Source organism: Nicotiana tomentosiformis, chromosome 1 (genome assembly GCF_000390325.3).
Source record: "Nicotiana tomentosiformis chromosome 1, ASM39032v3, whole genome shotgun sequence".
Classification (NCBI taxonomy): domain Eukaryota; kingdom Viridiplantae; phylum Streptophyta; class Magnoliopsida; order Solanales; family Solanaceae; genus Nicotiana; species Nicotiana tomentosiformis.
In genome coordinates, this window is record NC_090812.1 from 87,252,702 (window position 1) to 87,273,087 (window position 20,386).

General features: G+C 40.5%; 1 protein-coding gene across 1 annotated transcript in view; it reads right to left on the reverse strand.

Annotated features, from left to right (window-relative positions):
• Nucleotides 1-3,760: 3,760 nt before the first annotated feature.
• The window catches only part of LOC138907115 (transposon Tf2-7 polyprotein), a 72,902-nt gene continuing 56,276 nt past the window's right edge, over nt 3,761-20,386 (reverse strand). Inside the window, 1 exon segment of the mRNA XM_070197300.1 lies at nt 3,761-4,447. Coding sequence (XP_070053401.1) covers nt 3,761-4,447 — 687 coding nt within the window.

The window sequence follows — 20,386 nt, forward strand, 5'->3', positions numbered from 1 at the left end:
TCAACTCTTTGATCAATGAAACCCGCGAACAAATTAAATAAAAATACCGGGCTGAATTTTATCAAAATTTCAACTTTAACGTAACAGTACAAGGAAACTAATTTTCCTTCTCAAAGTATGCTCTCTTTTATTTGTGTAGCTCTGCCAAACCTTTTATATCCATCTTCGTTTTTCATCGTGATTTATATATATACATATATGTATCACGTGAATAATACTTTTCCAATACGTTAAAGGAAAAGTCAGAAGCGTTTGGGGCCTAAAAAACTCTTTTCTTCTTTTATTCAATTGCCCTCGTCAAGGTCTTAGTTTGATCGTTTATAATTCATGACAACATGAAACTTAAACTCATTACTAATAATTGACAGATTCCATCTTAATCAATCACTAATTTCACAAGCATTTAATCATACTCAATATCCTTTCAACTATTACCCTAGGGTCATAGGTGTCTAGTAACAAAACACAATAAATAACTTGTCAATTAATATGATGATCTCATATTATCCTTTTGACAGTTTATGGTAATTCTAACAATTAGAAATTATCCAATGAATCAGTCCAATGATCATATTTATGTATGTATCATCTATTTATGTAATTTAGTTAATGAGATCAACTAATCTTTACATCCCATAAAGACGATCACATAAATACTGATCTAACCGGATTACTCATGTCCAAATTAATAATCCTACGATCAAGAACAAGATTTAGATTAAATTATAAGAGACTTTATTCACATTATCACGATCTCCATCTTGATGACAAGTCTCAAAATTTAATCAAGGACCTTATTAAATTAATCAAGCAATTAATAATAACTATGATAAACAAATATCAAATGCCATATATTTTTATATCAAATAACATTCACAAAAATATATTTAAACGATCAAATATGAGATTGGATAGGGCATATCTAATATATCCCTAACACAAATAAGATCTAAATTAGTTACAAACGATTTAAATAAAGAAACTATCGAATATTACATGTAAAACCAAGTTGGTGGTCATGCTTTGGCTTAACATAAATGATTTCTCGGACCAAAAAAATGATTTATCGAACTTTCTACACTCCAGGTAAGGGTAAAAACATCAGATTAATAGATCTATAACATTTCTTTGAACTTGAACTTCTCTCACTTAATCAAGGTTAGGTAGTAATATATTTTCACCTATTAAATCACGCAATCTGAGCTCTTAGCTGGACCTTGGAATTCCAGATCAGATTCTCTGGCTCAAAAAAAAAAAACTAAATTAAAAAACAAATAGACTTCAAAACCAAAAAAAAAAACAATTGAACAAACTGAAGGAAAGAAAAGGAAATCACAGCAAAACAATCGAAGAGTGTATTAATTAGATAAAGCTCATCATTCAAGAATTGGTGGTATAAATCGTTAAACAATAGTATAAAGAATGAGTTCAGTGCTATCAATCCCCGTCTTTGAAACAACCGCCCCAAATCGAACCCCAGACACATCTTCACTACCGGAAACGCCAATCTGGTGGTTGTTGTGGTGGTGGTGGCCGCCGAAGAATTGGAGGTTGTGAAAATCGCTATTGTGATCTTCCTCGTGTTTGCAGTTGCCGGGAGGATGGTAATACATACGCGATGTTTGAGGACAGTGAGAGTTGAATCTCGCCACTATTCTCGTCGCCGCGTCCAGCAACTCGATGTACTTCCCCATTTTCCGATATTGCAAAAAAAGAATTAAGGGAAGTATGAAAGGAAAATGAGGAAGAAAGAGAATGTGTTAGAAAGCGTCCCAAATGTCGGAGCCCATAAAATTTGGGGAAGAAGATAGAACTTTTCTTTGCTTGAGGAGGATGTGAGGCGCTATTTATATACTGGGGTTTGGGGTTTTCTTTTTTTTACTTTTCTTTTCGGTGGCTTTCGGTTACGAGTTAGATATGCGCTAGGGTATTTAATGGTTATTTTCACCGAAGCCCATTTACTTTAGCTTATTGTCATTTATTGCCTTCCAGGTTCCAGAAAATACTCTTCAACACTTATAAACTTTAGATAATAGCTTGTTTGGCAAAATTTGCTTTTGGCCGAAATTCTTTTTTTTTTCTTTTTTTTTTTGTTGTCAAAAGTGATTTTTCTAACGCTAAAGTGTTTGGCCAATTTTTTAAAAGGAAAAAAATATATTTTTGAGTAGAAACATAAGCAAATTTTGAGAAGCAGGAAAAAAAACTTCTCCTCAAAAGCATTTTAGAAAAGCACTTTTGAGAAAAAAATACTTAAAAGCTTGGCAAACACTAATTACTGCTAAAAAATAAATTTTAAATTAATTAATCAAATACAAATTAATTCTCAGTAAATTACTTTTTTGCTTATTTTAAAAACTTGCCAAATAGGCTATAAGTCAATACTCAATAGTACTATTTTAAATGGAGAAAATGGGACTCAGTCATGGTCGATGCACCATTTGAACGCCTCAAAAGTCTGAAAGGTTAAAGTCTCATGGAACTAATTATTCTACATGGGGCATTCTATGAATAATGGAGTAATATTCTTCACATGTTTACACCTTAAATTGTCTATAATATACGCTTCAAAAGATTCTTAATTTTTTCCTTTAGATGTCTAGCTACACTTTATATCATAAAATCATATTCTATAATTAAAAGTTCGTTCACTTAAAATGTTAGTATGTCATATGTTATTTTATTTAGACAATTAAATCAATTTGTATACTTCATTTGATTCAAGTCGATTTTTGTACTTTTTGTTCCAATTTATTTGGAAATCTTTGCAATCCCTTTTTTTTTTTTGTCTTCTTGGTGTGCTTTGTATTTTCCGTGGCCTTTGGTCACAACTCATTACAAGTTAGGTATGCGCTAGGTAAAGGTTATTTGCCTAATAGCCAACTGGGTTGTCCTATTGTCAATTATTGCCCCAATTTTTTATTTTTTTTATTTTTCGTTTTGACGCTGCACGACAGTCACACAACAATGGCTCAACCCTCTTCTTTTTACCCTCACATTTGGTTTGACACTTCAAATATAACAATATATAGAAATCAGACAAGGCACACAGTTACATGAATTTTTTCCCAAATTTGTATTAAACTCGTACTACAAAGAACACATAAACAACGTTACAAAAAGATAGCCAAAGACAGCCAACCCTCTGCCTTGACAAGTCTGCCAAGTCTATACATATAGGCAAATATTTTTGGCTCATAGCCTTATCCTAACCTAGCAGTTGACATCCCCAACTGCAAAGGATTTCAAAATTCGAATTTCAAACAGACAACTGCCCAAGCCTCACATAGCCACTATTGCTGAAAAACAGGAAACTGGCCAACTGCCTTGCATGTGCGTGGCACATGGGCGCAACCTTTGAATTTTGGCGCCAATCAGGCCAACTCTTGTCATGTCTTCGCGCCATGCCATTGTGCAGCATGCCTTGCGCGCATGTCTGCCAGTTTGTATGCCCAGCTCGCCCATGACACTGCGTTGTCCATGCCCATCTGCCTTGCCTTAGCTTGCCTTAGTTTTTCCAGCCCTTGCTATGCTTTTGGTGCCCGTTGTCTTTGCCTTGCAATGGCCACACCAATGCCATGGTCTTGTCATACCTTGGCACCTAAGCCACATGCCGTCGTGCCACAGTCCATGCCCATCAATACCTGCTCATGTTGGACAGCCTTGTCAATATGATGTCAGAATCATCACAGGGCCGTGGCGAGGTCAATCATGTAAATGCCTCATCACGCCTATGCTATGTTCGATCAATCAAGCTGAGGGGCTAACAAATTCCCCTACCAGATGAGCTCGTCGCCCTCGACGAGGCAGAATCCAGATATGCCTTGATTTGATCTTGAAATTGCCATAGAGATGGTCCTTTCTCCCAAGTTGCATCACACTCCCACTTTCCAGTCCATTGAACCAGGAACTCTGTCCGCCTGTTCTTTTTGCTTTGACCCAATGTACGATGATCCAAAATCTTCTTAATAGTCTCCTCAAATTGCTTGCGCTCTACTGGAGGAGCACGTTTTGGCAAAACCCTTGTTGGATCCTCAGCATCTTCATGAAACCATTTCAGGAAATTCATATAAAAAGTTGGGTGAATTTTGAGACGTTCCGGCAGATTCAGCCAATAGGCTACTTCACCCACTTTCTTTACAACTTCAAACGGTCCGTCATACTTTGGAATCATCCCACGATGACATGTCTTGCTACCGATTTTCTTCCAAATCTGTGGAGTTAGCTTCAACAACACCTTGTCACCAACATTGAATTCCAAAGGCCGCCTATTTCTGTCAGCATTACTTTTCATCCTTTTAGCCGCTCTTCTCAAGTTGACTTGCGCCTTAGCTAACAACTCATGCTTGTTGCGAGCATATCTATAGGCAGCAAGACACTTGCCCCCTAATTTCAACTGGGCAACTTCCCGCGATGTGTCAGGTTGTCTTCTCAACACTATCTCAAAAGGTGTCACGACCCAATTTTTCCTCCGTTGGGTATCGTGATGGCACCTAGTCTTAGGGACTAGGTAAGCCTAATATTTACTGAATAACAACAATAATTAAATAACATCTAACAATTTTTGAAATAGAAATCTCTATAAAATTTATAATTTCTAAAACCGGTAGTACAAGTCATAAGCTCTACAGAGTTTGCTACAATTTACTAAATACAACTGTTTGAAATAAAGTAAACAGTATGAATACAAATCAGAAGGTGACTCCGAAGCCTGCGAATGCAGCAATAGGTTTACCTTGAGTCTCCATAGCAACAGTCCGCACAGCTAGCTAATGATCAACTGACTTCGAAATACCTGGATCTGCACACAAATGTGCAGAAGTATATTATGAGTATACCACATCGGTACCCAGCAAGTATCAAGACTAACCTCAGTGGAGTAGTGACGAGGAACAGTCAAAACACCTAATGGACAAAATAACCTGAACAAGTATAAGTATAGGAACAACAGAGTATAGTTCTACATAAAGACTACGCGAAATGGCAAATAATACGGTAATTTTAATAAGGAAGGAAAATAACAACTATCAGCGGAACCCCATAGTAATGACATAGAAGAATGAATGAAAACACAACCTAGATCCGATGAACACAATTAAAAGAAGGGCAGGTAGCAGCTAGATGAAAACAACCACTTTCACACCAGGTTTTAGTCAATAAACTCCATGAGGTACCAAACCTCATACTATTCACAACTCACAGGTCCCAATACCTGAACCCTAGCACTGGACATCCTGTGCCCTCATTACACTTCATAACCGCATTGGCGACTCACGTGCCAAATAGAGCCATTCTCACATAGAAGGCAAGTAACAAGGGTGTGCATCTATACTCAGCAATATCAAGAAAGCCTCTTAACCGATAAGAGTGCTCAACTACGTGTATGCTTGTGCAAGTGTCCTAACATGGTTCATGTATAGGAAAAGAAATGGACATCACACAGAATGTTTTCTCACAACTTTCCACAAGATAAAACTCACACAGGTAAGTGTACTACTACACAAACATCAACAACAAGAATTCCCCCAGGCCATCACAAGTTATCACAGATCAATCCCTGACACAACCCACCTTGTCTCGCCACGTGTGCAATAGTAAAGTAAATGCCCGCCTTGTCTCGCCACACGTGCATAATAATATTCTCACATTGTCTCGCTACATGCGCAAACCCACATATACCCCACACATATATATCCCGCCTTGTCATGCCACATGTGTAAATATCAATATTAATAATAGCACGACAGAAAACCTCGTGCAACCCAATAACACTCGCACGACAGAAATCTCGTGCATCACAATAACAACAACCGCACGGCAATAACCTCATGCATCACAATAACAACAACCGCACGGCAGAAACCTCGTGCATCAGAACAACAAGTACAACAACAATAATGACAATAATACAAGGGTACGACAAATAAGTCAACTCAGAGATTCCAGAACTCAAAGAAACGAAGGAACTATGTCACAAGGAGTAGCCACAATAGAGAATGCTAGTCATAATAAGAACAACTCAACAAGAAAGTAAATACTATGTAACAACGGTCTACAATATACAGTTCGACATCGAGGGAGCTAACACAAGTCGAATAATTCCAAATAAGGACAGTCAACTAAACTATATGATATCTAACTTCTTTTAAGGTTGGGAAATTAGGAAAGAGATGCAACAATTTCAATAAGGATAAGCAGCAGAAAGATAATCTTAGCCTCAATTAAGGGTGAACAATTACAAAAGAGATAATTATAACTTCAAATAAAGATAAGCAGTAAAGAAAGGATAACATGGCAATAAAAGAGATAACAATTTCAGTTAAGGCACTGAAGAATCAAATAAGCAACAAGAGTGGATCATGAAGTAATTAATTCTAATTAAAGCAGGTAGAGGTGAAACTAGTAATTAAGAGACGTATTCATAACATAACAACTACATAATCAGTGAATATAAGGACCTAAGAACCCTAAAAGGCCCATTTTCCACAAATAAGCCCGAGCACGTACTCGTCACCTCGCGTACACGGAGTACAATTAGCATAGAAGACTCAAATACTAAGGGGTAGTTCCCCCACACAAGGTTAGGCAAGATACTTATATCAAAGAAAACAGACCGATACTCAAAAATGAACTTCTTGGTGAGATGGCCTCCGAACGGCTCAAATCTAATCAAAATAACTTCAAAGCACAAATAAAACTCATAAGAAACTATTCCGGATCATAAATCTTCAATCTTTATCAAAATCTAAAAATCGACCCAAAAGTCGACTCCTAGGCCCGCATCTAGGAACTCGACAAATTTTACAAAACCCAAACACCCATTCCGATACGAGTTCAACCATATTAAATTTATTAAATTCCGATACCATTTCGTCATGATTTTTCATTTTGAAAGTTTTCTTCAAAAATCTCCATTTTCCTCAACTAAAAATACAAATTTAATGATAAAAATAAAGATAAAATCATGAAATATAATAAATTCTAGGTGAAGAACACTTACCCAATCGATTTACTAGAAAAACCCTCAAAGAAGCTCCCAAAACCGAGGTCTAAAACTCAAAATATGAAGAAAATGGCCAAACCTTTGACTTATATGATTCTGCCCAGGTATGACCGTACCTGCGGACCATTAAGCGCATCTGCGCTATCGCATTTGCGGGCAGACGTTCGCATCTGCGAACTTAACTTACCAGGCCCAGGTCCGCATATGCGGACAACATAGCCGCACCAGCGGCACCGCAGAAGCGTAAGAGGGGACGCAGATGCGAGCTTCTTCGCAGAAGCGATCGAGGAACCGCAGAAGCGGCCTTCGCACCTGCGTGCCAGCTTCCACAGAAGCGAGCGAGATCCCAGGTCTCAATGATCGTAGAAACGACCAAGCTCACGCAGAATCGGAGATGCACTTGCGCTCCAAATTGTCGCAGGTGCGAAAACACCAGAACCAGACCTGTTCAAAACTATAAAATCATCCGAAACTCGTTCGAAACACACCCGGGGCCCCGTCCAAGCATACCAATAAGTTCCATAACCTAACATGGACTCGCTCAGGGTCTCAAATCACCTCAAACAACGACGAAACTACGAATCACACCATGAATCGAACTTATGAACTTTCAAATCTTCCAACTTCTAAAACCCGCGCCGAAACCTATCAAATCATCCCGGAATGACGTCAAATTTTGTAGGCAAGTCCCAAATAACATAACGGAGCTGTTCCAACTCTCGGAATCGCATTCCAACCCCGATATCAAAAAGTCCACTTTCGGTCAAAATCTCCGAAAATTCGACTTTCGCCATTTCAAGCCTAAATCAGCTACAGACCTCAAATTCACAGTCCGGACACGCTCCTAAGTCCAAAATTACCCAACGGAGCTAACGGAACCACCAGAACTCCATTCTGGAGTCGTCTTCACATAGTTCCAACTACAATCAAAATCCTAAGACTTAAGCTTTCGTTTTAGGGACTAAGTGTCCCAAACCACTTCGAATCATCCGGTAACTGACTTCAACCACGCACGCAAGTCAATACACATAATACGAAGCTGTTCAGGGCCTTATGCTGCCGAACGGGACTTAAATTCTCAAAACGACCGGCTGGGTCGTTACATCTTCCCCCTCTTAAACAAACGTTTGTCCTCAAACGTGCCAAGAATCGCCTCGAAGTCTTCAAATCACTGAAAGCACATATCCAACATACACCCGCGGGTGACCCCCTGTCACCCCAATCCACATAAACCTGACGACACCCTCTCAACTGTAATTCACCCTTTCTACCAACACCGATAAGCCTTAGAGTCAAAATTCTCCCCTTCCATTCATCTCCAAAAGACCTGATTCTAAATCTATACCCGGTATCAGTCTCAACCAGTTGTAACAACTCATGCCTACACTCACAAGGTACGACCACCCAACATGATACACCACACATAGGCCCATAATAACATTTCTGATCACAATAGCTGCTCGTAATCAAAACCAGCACCGACAATTAGCCTCATATCCGTTAGAGACCCGTTTCAAACCTCCATAATGCTGACAATGATTCAAGAAGAATGAAGACCTCATAACTATACACCCGAATCAACAAGTCACAACTAACACCACCGGGCACACACCCCGCAAGCTAAAACTCAAGAAGCATAGAACAAAAATAACTGAAAATGTAAAGAAAAACACATAAGAGAAATATCAAACAAGCCCGACAGGCACAATTCTCTATCAGTACCATCCTACGAATCAATTTAAAAGGAAAACTCAAAGTATATGAACAAATCACAAGGATCTCATCCTAATATAACCTCTACCGCCGCACGCAACCCGGCTCAACACATATCAAATCACATGGAATCGCGAGGGTCTCACCCTCAACTCTGAATCACAAGCCAAATACACATCATACCAATTGAAATCTTCCACTAACTCAATTCTGCAAAAAAAAATCACAGCACTTACTGAACTCTCACCCCGGTAGAGTATCAAATCACAAATCGTAACCAAATTACTCAGGAATTACATCAAACTTGCCATAATAGACAACATGAATTCACTTCTAGTCTCGTAACTTTCAATAATGAATTTAAACAATGATAGACACGGCTATCACTCATAGAATCTACCAACAGGGGCAAACACATAAACATAATACTAGGTCATGAACTCACCCATATGTAGGACAACAAATAAGGGAACTCGCCCCGATAAGCAGAACCGAATCAAAATACGAATAGTGCCCCTCTGTAACAAATCAAAAGCATACCTGTATGACATCATCTGGTGCAGTGGCCTCAATCCTACTATACGAAACACATCAACGAGCCGGGCCTTCCCCTCTTGGGCCCCCTCTACTCGTCTGAATACTCCGTTGTGACACACCTGTCCGGAGTTTAGGACAATCTATCACCTGTGGCTGGTATCTCCACACTTGAAGCAACCTTTCTGCTGACGTGGCTGTGGGAACTATGCGGTACGGATACTTTAAGACCCACGAGCACTTGAAACACTTGCAAAGCCTGAAGTGCAAACTGAACTGGATGACCCACAAAACCTCTACCATGGCGTACCCTGCCTCCAAAATAAGAACCAGTAGATCTCTCCGGTCTACGAGGCCTCCTCGCCTCCTTGTCCTATCTCTCCTGACCTTGCCTGTCCTCTCTCTCACGGCCCCGCCTGTCCTCTCTCTCCTGATCCCACATGCCCTCCACTCGGTGAGCGATCCCTATCACCTGCTGAAATGAAACATCCAACTCCAATTCCCTAGCCATGCTAAACCGAATATCATGCCTGAGCCCCTCAACGAATCTACAGACACACTCTCTAACTGTAGCGACCAAACAGGTGCATATCTGGCCAAATCACTGAATCTAAAGGCATACTTTGACACTGACATAGTGCCCTGGCGCAGCTGCTCAAACTCTGCATGCTATGCATCTCGAAGGGACTGAGGTACAAACTCTCTCAGGAACATCTCTGAATACTGAAACCATGTAAGTGAAGCTGACTCGGCCGGGCTACCCAACTCGTATGCCCGCCACCACTGATAAGCCGCTCCCATGAGCTAGAACGTAGTAAAAGCAACCTCGCTTGTCTCCACAATACCCATAGTACGGAGAATGCGGTGACACTCCTCCAGAAAACCCTGGGCATCATTTGTCGCCAATCCACTGAAGGTAGGAGGTTGGTACTTCTTGTACCTCTCAAGTCTAAGTTGTTCTTCCTTAGATGCTGCTGCCCTAACCACGGGCGAAACTAGGACCACGGGCTGTGTCGCCATGTCACCTGGAGTGTGGGCGGCGGGAGTCTGATCTCCTCCCCCAGTCTGTGAAATAGCTGGTGCAACCGGAATCAACCCCACCTGAGCCAATGTACCAAACATGCTCAGGAACTGTGCTAAGGTCTCCTGAAGTCCGGGGGTAACAACAGGCACCTCCGGTACCTGCCCCCCAACTGGAGCTACTGACGGCTCCTCAACTATTGCTCTGGTAGGTGCCTTAGATGAGACACGTGCTCTTTGTCGACCTCTGCCTCTGCCCCTAGCGATTGCTGCTCCAGGGTTGCAGCTCGTGTCCTCACCATCTGTGAGAGAATGGAAATGGTAAAAGTTCAAACTTCGATATCAATGAACTCGCACGATAGGAATGAAGGAAGTGAAACTGTCCTAATAGTTCCGTAGCATCTTGAAGATAAGTACAAACATCTCAATACCGATCCACAAGACTCTACTAAACTCGCTTATGACTCGTAGCACCTATGAACCTAGAGCTCTGATACCAACTCGTCACGACCCAATTTTCCCTCCGTTGGGTATCGTGATGACACCTATTCTTTAGGGCTAGGTAAGCCTAACATTTACTGAATAACAACAATAATTAATTAACATCTAACAATTTTTAAAATAGAAATCTCTATAAAATTTACAATTCCCAAAATCGGTAGTACAAGTCATAAGCTCTACAGAGTTTGCTACAATTTACTAAATACAACTATTTGACATAAAGTAAATAGTGTGAATACAAATCAGAAGGTGACTCCGAAGCCTGCGAACGCAGCAATAGGTTTACGTTGAGTCTCCACAGCAACAATCCGCACAACTAGTTAATGATCAACTGATTTCGAAATACCTGGATCTGCACAAAAGTGTGCAAAAGTGTAGTATGAGTACACCACAACGGTACCCAGCAAGTATCAAGACTAACCTCAGTGGAGTAGTGACGAGGAACAGTCAAGACACCTACTGGACTAAATAAACTGAACAAGTATAAGTATAGGAACAACAGAGTATAGTTCTACATAAACATTACGCGAAATGGAAAATAATACGGTAATTTCAGTAAGGAAGGAAAACAACAACTATCAGCAGAACACCATAGTAATGACATAGAAGAACGAACGAAAACAAAGCCTAAATCCGATGAACACAATTAAAAGAAGGGCAGGTAGCAGCTAGATGAAAACAACCACTTTCACACCAGGTTTTAGTCAATAAACTCCACGAGGTACCGAACCTCAACCTATTCATAACTAACGGGTCCCAATACCTGAACCCTAACATTGGGCATCCTGTGCCCTCATTACACTTCATAACCGCACTGACGACTCACGTTCCAAATAGAGCCATTCTCACATAGAAGGCAAGTAACAAGGGTGTGCATCTATACTCAGCATTATCAAGAAAACCTCTTAACCGATAAGAGTGCTCAACTACGTGTATACTTGTGCAAGTGTCCTAACATGGTTTATGCCAGCTAATAAGTATAGGAAAGGAAATGGACAACACTTAGAATATTTTCTCACAACTTTCCACAAGATAAAACTCACACAGGTAAGTGAACCACTACACAAACATCAACAGCAAGAATGCCCCCAGGCCATCACAAGTCATCACAGATCAATCCCTGACATAGCCCACCTTGTCTCGCCACGTGTGTAATAGTAAAGTAAATGGCCGCCTTGTCTCGCCACACGTGCATAATAATATTCACACCTTGTCTCGCCACATGCGCAACCCCCCTATATATATATATATAGCCCGCCTTGTCACACCGCATATATAAATATCAATAACAATAGTACGACAGAAACCTCGTGTAACCCAATAACACTCGCACGACAGAAAACTCATGCATCACAATAACAACAACCGCACGGCAGAAACCTCGCGCATCACAATAACAACAACCGCACGACAGAAACCTCGTGCATCACAACAACAAGTACAATAGCAATAATGACAATAATACAAGGGTACGACAAATAAGTCAACTCAGAGATTCCAGAACTCAACGAAATAGAGGAACTATGTCATAAGGAGTAGCCAGAATAGAGAATGCTAGTCATAATAAGAACAGCTCAACAAGAAAGGAAATACTATGTAACAACGATCCACAATATACAGTTCGACAATGAGGGAGCTAGCACAAGTCAAATAATTCCAAATAAGGACAGTCAACTAAATTATAGGATATCTAACTTCTTTTAAGGTTGGGAAATTAGGAAAGAGATACAACAATTTCAATAAGGATAAGCAATAGAAAGATAACCTTCGCCTCAATTAAGGGTGAACAATTACAGAAGAGATAATTATAACTTCAAATAAAGATAAGCAGTTAGGAAAAGATAACATGGCAATAGAAGAAATAACAATTTCAGTTAAGGCACTGAAGAATCAAATAAGCAACAAGAGTGGATCATGAAGCAATTAATTCTAATTAAAGCAGGTAGAGGTGAAACTAGTAATTAAGAGATGTATTCATAACATAACAACTGCATAATCAGTGAATATAAGGACCAAAGAACCCTAAAAGGCCAATTTTCCACAAATAAGTCCGAGCACGTACTCGTCACCTCGCGTACACGGAGTACAATTAGCATAGAAGACTCAAATCCTAAGGGGTAGTTCCCCCACACAAGGTTAGGTAAGATACTTACGTCAAAGAAAATAGATCGATACTAAAAAATGAACTTTTCGGTGAGATGGCCTCCGGACGGCTCAAATCTAATCAAAATAACTTCAAAGCACAAATAAAACTCATAAGAAACTATTACGGATCATAAAGCTTCAATCTTTATCAAAATCTAAAAATCGACCTAAAAGTCGACTCCCAGGCCCGCACCTCGGAACCCGACAAATTTTACAAAACCCGAACACCCATTCCGATATGAGTTCAACCATACTAAATTTATCAAATTCTATTACCATTTCGTCCCTCAAATCATGATTTTTTTATTTTGAAAGTTTTCTTCAAAAATTCCCATTTTCCTCAACTAAAAATACAAATTAAATGATAAAAATAAAGATAAAATCATGGAATATAATAAATTCTAGGTGAACAACACTTACCCAATCAATTTACTTGAAGCGACCTCAACGATCGCAGAAGCGACCAGGCTCACGCAGAAGCGGGGACGCACCTGCGCTCCAAAGTGTCGCAGGTGCGAAAACACCAGAACTAGACCTGTTCAAAACTATAAAATCATCCGAAACTCGTTCGAAACACACACGGGGCCCCCGGGACCCCGTCCAAGCATACCAACAAGTTCCATAACCTAACCCGGACTCGCTCGGGGTCTTAAATCACGTCAAACAATGACGAAACTACGAATCGCACTATGAATCGAACTTATGAACTTTCAAATCTTCCAACTTCTAAAACCTGCATCGAAACCTATCAAATCAACCCGGAATGACGTCAAATTTTATAGGAAAGTCCCAAATAACATAACGGAGCTATTCCAACTCTTGAAATTACATTTCAACCCCGATATGAAAAAGACTTCTGGTCAAAATCTCCGAAAATTCGGTTTTCGACATTTCAAGCCTAAACCAGCTACAGACCTCAAATTTACCGTCCAGACAAGCTCCTAAGTCCAAAATCACCCAACGGAGCTAATGAAATCACCAGAACTCCATTTTGGAGTCGTCTTCACATAGTTCCAACTACGGTCAAAATTCTAAGACTTAAGCTTGCGTTTTAGGGATTAAGTATCCCAAGCCACTTCGAATCATCCAGTAACTGAATTCAACCATACACGCAAGTTAATACACATAATAGGAAGTTGCTCACGGCCTTATGCCACTGATGTCACGACCCAAAATCCATAAAGGTCGTGATGGCGTCGGGCACTACTATCAGGCAAGCCAACAATAACTACTTAATTGGGTTCTCATTTTGTTACTTTTGAAATCATATTTTCCTTCAATTTAAATAGTAAAGAATGAGGATTTATAGAGTATATAATAATACTTTTAACAAATTTAATACAGAACAACCCATAATCATCCCAAAACCCGGTGTCACAAGTGCATGAGCATTAACTAGGAATATAAAATAAAATATAGCAGCTGTCCAGAATACAAATTGGACAGGAAAAATGTAAATACTGTGAAGGAGACTCTGCTGGCTGCGGGTCGACGAATGGAATGCAGCTCACCTTGGTCCCCGCATACATACACGCCTCTGCTCTCACAAGGCCACTAGTCATATATGTACCTGCACAAAAATGTGCAGCAAGTGTAGTATGAGTACGTAAGCAACGTGAACCCAGTAAGTATCTAGCTTAACCTAGAGAAGTAGTGACGAGGGGTCGACATCGACACTCACTGGTGGTCCAACAACATAAGGTACAGTAAAGAGGTAGCAAATATGAGGCAGAGTAAGTAGGTGAAATAGACAAATATAGACCACGTGATACAAATCCCCTCTCTTCACGAGGAACTCAAGCTCTTCATTAGAAATTCCCTCCTTAACCGGAGCATATATATAGGTATATTGATACTCATCAAGTGGCTACCATAATTCAAATCCGGAATTTACAGATACACTGGCTTATTGCCAAGTTTTACGCACGATTTAATGGGAATGTGATATAGGAAATGCTGAGGCGTACGACCCGATCCAACATAATAATAAAAATGTGTACTGCCGAGGGTCGAATGGCCCGAACCATATGATAAATCAATTAACCTGCCGAGGCGAACGACCCGCTTCCCATGAGAGTGTGGTACATAAATCCTGCCGAGGCGAATGTCCCGATCCCATAAGAAGTGAAATACAAATTCCTGCCAAGGCGAACGGCCCGATCCCATAAGAATAAGAGGCTTTGACTGGTCCTTGACCCCACTCACGAATAAACTTGTGAGTTGTAATTTATTAAATGAAAACCTTTTGATGAAACACACACACACACACACACACACACACACACACACATATATATATATATATATATATATATATATATATATATATATATATATATATATATATGGGAATTAATAAGCGAGAGACTACTCAAATAGTATAGATATAGCATGATGTGAACCTAAGTCTACCCGGACAATAACATGAATGTAGCTCCGTACGAGCTCTCTTCACCTCGCGCGTACATAGTCTCCACAACAAGTAGCACACACCAAACATATCACCTAGGGGTAATTTTCCCCTCACAGAGTTAGACAGGAGACTTACCTAGCTCCGAAATTCTATAACCGACTCCAAAGCCTCTCTAACACCTCAAACCAATGTCCGTCGCTCCAAACTAGTCAATTAAGATAAAACCCAATCAAAATGTACTCTAATACTCATAATTAATCAATTTACAATAATTTTCAACTCCGCTCGAAAAATCAATAAAGCAACCCTCAAGCCCACGTGTCCCAGATTCCGAAAATTTTCGAAGATAACTATTTTCCATAACCTCACGAACTCAAATATATAATTTATTCTCAATTTCATCCCCAAATTCGTGATCAAAATCCAAAAATATCAGTTTCTAGGTTTTTCTTCAAAATCCCACAATTTCTATCAATTTTCATGTTTAAATCCTTATACAAACCATGTATTTGACTTATAATAAGTGGGAATCACTTACCTTGTATTTCTTGGTGAAAATACCCCTTTGAAGCTCTCCAAAAATCGCCCAAACCAAGAGAAAATGAAAGAAAATGGGCTAAATCCTGTTCTTAAAGAACCCTTCTACCCAGCGACTTCTCGCATCTGTGGTCAAATAGTCGCTTCTGCGGCTCTACACCTGTGGAAATTCCATCGTAGGTGCGGCTCCAGCTTGGCCCAACAGTCCCGCATCTGCGCTCCATGTAGCGTATCTGCGCGTCCGCTTCTGCGGTCCATGCGCCGTATCTGCGCCCATCGCTCGCTCCTGCATTGCCCACTTTGCACCTGCGCCTTCGCAGGTGCGCCCAAATATTCCGCACCTGTGGTTGCTGACCAGCTTCCTCTCTTTCGCACCTGCGGCCCTTTTCACGCAGGTGCGATTGCACCTGATATCAGCTGCCTCAGCATTTCATCCAAGTCCAAACTCGATCCGTTAACCATCCGGAATCCACCCGAGGCCCTCGGGACCTCAACCAAATATACCAACACGTTCCAAAACACATCATGAACTTAGTCGAGCCTTTAAATCACATCAAACAATGCTAAAAGCACGAATCACCCTCCAATTCAAACTTAGTGAATTTTGAAACTTCAACTTCTACAATCGATGCCGAAACCTATCAAATCACGTCCGATTTACCTCAAATTTTGCACACAAGTCACATTTGACATTACAGACCTACTCCAACTCTCGGAATCGAAATCTGACCTGACATCAAAAAGTCCACTCCCGGTCAAACTCTCCAAAACCTTCAAATTTCTAACTTTCGCCAAATGACCCCAAAATGACCTACGGACCTCCAAATCTACTTCTGGACGTGCTCCCAACACCAGAATCACCATACGGAGCTATTCCCAGGATCAGAATCCCAAACGGACATTGATAATATTGAAATACACCTCAACCCAATTTTCATGAAATTCTTCCAAAATTCCAACTTCCATAATAGGTGCCGAAACGCTCCCGGGTCATCCAAAACTCGATCCAAACATAAGCCCAAGTCCAAAATCACCATACAAACCTGTTAGAACCTTCAATCCCAATTCCGAGGTCGTTTACTCAAAAATTATACTTTAGTCAATTCCTCCAACTTAAGGCTTTCGAAATTAGAATTTTCTTTCCAAATCAACCCTGAACTTCCCGAAATTAAATTCCGACCACGCGTACAAGTCATAATACCTGAAGTGAAGCTGATTAGGGCCTCAAACTGCTGAACAACGTGCTAGAGCTTAAAATGACTGGTCGGGTCGTTACATTCTCTCCCACTTAAACATACGTTCGTCTTCGAACGTGCTAAGAACTGCTGCGAAACTGACAATAATCAATGTTTAACACCTCATGCACCTACCCGTGCTATCACAACCCAGTTGAGCACATTAGCTTGAGCGAACCTGAATATCCTTCCTTTTATCTGGTCAAATAAACCTTAGAACCAAATTCCAACATGTGAAATCCCCTTCCAGGTCTGTTTCCAGCATTCGAACACCGCACCCATCACTACCCGATGTGCCAATACATGATTGTATACTTGTTCTGAATCTACACCCTGCAGTGCATAATTCACCTGACCATAATAACACCCTCTGACAATAATAGCCATAATTCCACGAATATGATGCCCACAACACATCCCATGACACATATAAGTCCAGTTCCAACTCTTGCAATACTGTCACGACGGAAGGGATGTGTAGAAATTCATAACCAACTGTCGAGTCAACAAATCCTTGAGTCTCTCCTCCTAATAAGAACCATTACCTCATTATGAACCAAATAACGATATTTGCTCTCAAATATGCCGCATATAAATCCGATCGCACTGATCCCAAGTCCAATAATCTCGTCTCACCCAGTACAAGCTGCTCAGGCAATAAGCCACCTCAGACATTGCCAAAAGTCTCATATAATGCCACAATGTGCCAATAAGCTACAAACTCGAATGTGATAAATAAGGGAGCGAACTCTGGAAATAACTACTTAACCCACGTAACTAATTTAAACAACCGAAAAGATATTATAAGCCTTCCTCGGAAAACGAGAAGTAAAACATACAATAATAGATATGGGAAGCTACACTCAATATCACACTGTTGTGGCGTGCAACCCGATCCACACATGATACCGTTGCGGCGTGCAACCCGATCCAACCATGATACCCGTGGCGGCGTGCCACCCGATCCACATAACATATCCGTGGTGGCGTGCCACCCGATCCAACCATATACCCGTGGCGGCGTGCCACCCGATCCACACATAATAATCTAAAGAAACCACGCATCGAGCCGTGACACTTATACTCACGAAATGCCCGAATATCAACCATAAGCACGCCAAGTGCATAATACAAATCCTGGGGAGACGGGTAGCGTCATACGCTATAAAACTCAAGAACAACTAAGGTGCGATATATGATCTGCATCATGAGAGCCATCCTGCTCACATAATACCACAAACTATACGGGATCTCAATATGAATACGAATAAGCAAACCGCATAATAGAGTATTACATTAAATAGTTGATGACAGAAATAACATCCAAGGCCTGAAGACCGCTCCGAAAACAACGTTATGCTGAAATGAACACATCCGGCCTGATATAAAGCCCACATTTACACTTAGATCCATCCATGGACCTCAAGCCGATTCTGATCATACCGCACTGGGCTAATAACCTTTCAAGGATCCATAATAAACCTTTTTCCCATTACACACAAGAACAGTCGTCAATCCGGAATGAACTTCCACATTCCACAATCGAATGAACTGAGCGCCCTACATGCATAAATTCTCATATTTGCGATAGTACCACAATCTCCATACTTGGTTTTAAATCTTTAATCAATCCAGTGACTACATGTCACACTTATACAATCTTCCCATGGGATAAACTCCCACGACCTTCCGCACCAGGTAACAAGTCTGCACATCCATACCACCAGTCATACTAAGGCTGTAAGGCAAATCGGGAATTTGCAAATCAGAACACAAAGCCCTTTACACAGTACACCGATCTCAGGTGACGCTAAAGGCAATACCATCTCACTCTAAACATCTGAATTTTTCCCTGCTCATCCGAGATCTTGACATTCTCATTAACACCGAACCGCAACCTTGATCCTCAACTTTCAATTCCCATGCTACCCACTTCACTTAATCATGCCAATACACAAGAGTACAAGAATTTCATCATAACTCCTAAACCACTAATAGGGCACACCCATTCTGATAATTCCCCTATGAATCCAAAGTTATTTTCTCCTATTCCTCCAATGTAACATCGCAGACCGAAGACAACATAAAACACTCCAAGTCCCTTTTCATAATCTGCTGCAAAAACTCGATACTCAGCTATACTACGGACTCGAAATCCTTAGGTACCACACTTTAACTTTTGAATCCACTAGGACCGTTGTTGAGAGTCACCCACTCTGATTCGGTCCCAAATAATCAACTCCAAGGCCCTGCTAGCACAGATACACCCTCTCAAAGAAGCAACCGACTAAATTCCTTTTCCTTGTACATCACATCCCCACGAAGCATAAACTCTGAGTCTTCCCAAAAACCTAAACATAAATCGATAAGGCCAATTACAGCACACATTCCTTAAATCCTTTGCTCAAATTACCACTGATGTTCTCTTTCCTTAGTCATGATAACCCGCCAATACACCGATAAGAAGAAACCGCACAAGTTGACAACTACGTAATCCAATCATAGACGTTGGGGCTCTCCCACTTAGCTTGAAGCTACCATTGCATAACTCTGGAACCCACCAAGATTCCTTATCCCCTATTTACATGATCTTGCACAACCAACCCGCCAAATTCCTCGAAATCCTTATGTTAAATATTTCATGAACATTCTGAATCACTAGCCACATTCACATATTCTACCTCTTACTGGATAGCCAGTAAAATTCTCCGTAGAAGCTTCATCAACTGTCATGACCCAAAATTCGTTAAAGGTCGTGATGGCGCCGAACTCCACTGTCAGGCAAGGCAACACTAAATAGTTAATTAAATCCTCATTTTAATATTTTTTGAAATCGTAAATTTACTTCAATTTAACTAGTAAAAGATGAATTTTACAGAATAATTAACAATGTTTTCCAAATTTTAATGCTGAACACCCATACTCATCCCAAAACCCGGTGTCACAAGTGCATGAGTATTTTCTAAAAATTTAAAATAAAATACAATAACTGTCCGGAATACAACTTTGGACAGGAAGACAATACAATACTCTGAAGGAGACTCTGCTGGCTGCGGGTCATACATAAGCTACAGCTCACCAAATCCCCGTAACGACCGTGCCTCTGCGCCCACAAGGCCAATAGTCATATATATACCTGCACAAAATGTGCAACAAGTGTAGTATGAGTACGTAAATAACGCGTACCCAGTAAGTATCCCGCCTAACCTCGAAGAAGTAGTGACGAGGGGTCGACTCAGACACTTACTATGGGCTATAATCAATATACCAATGATATGATAAATTATG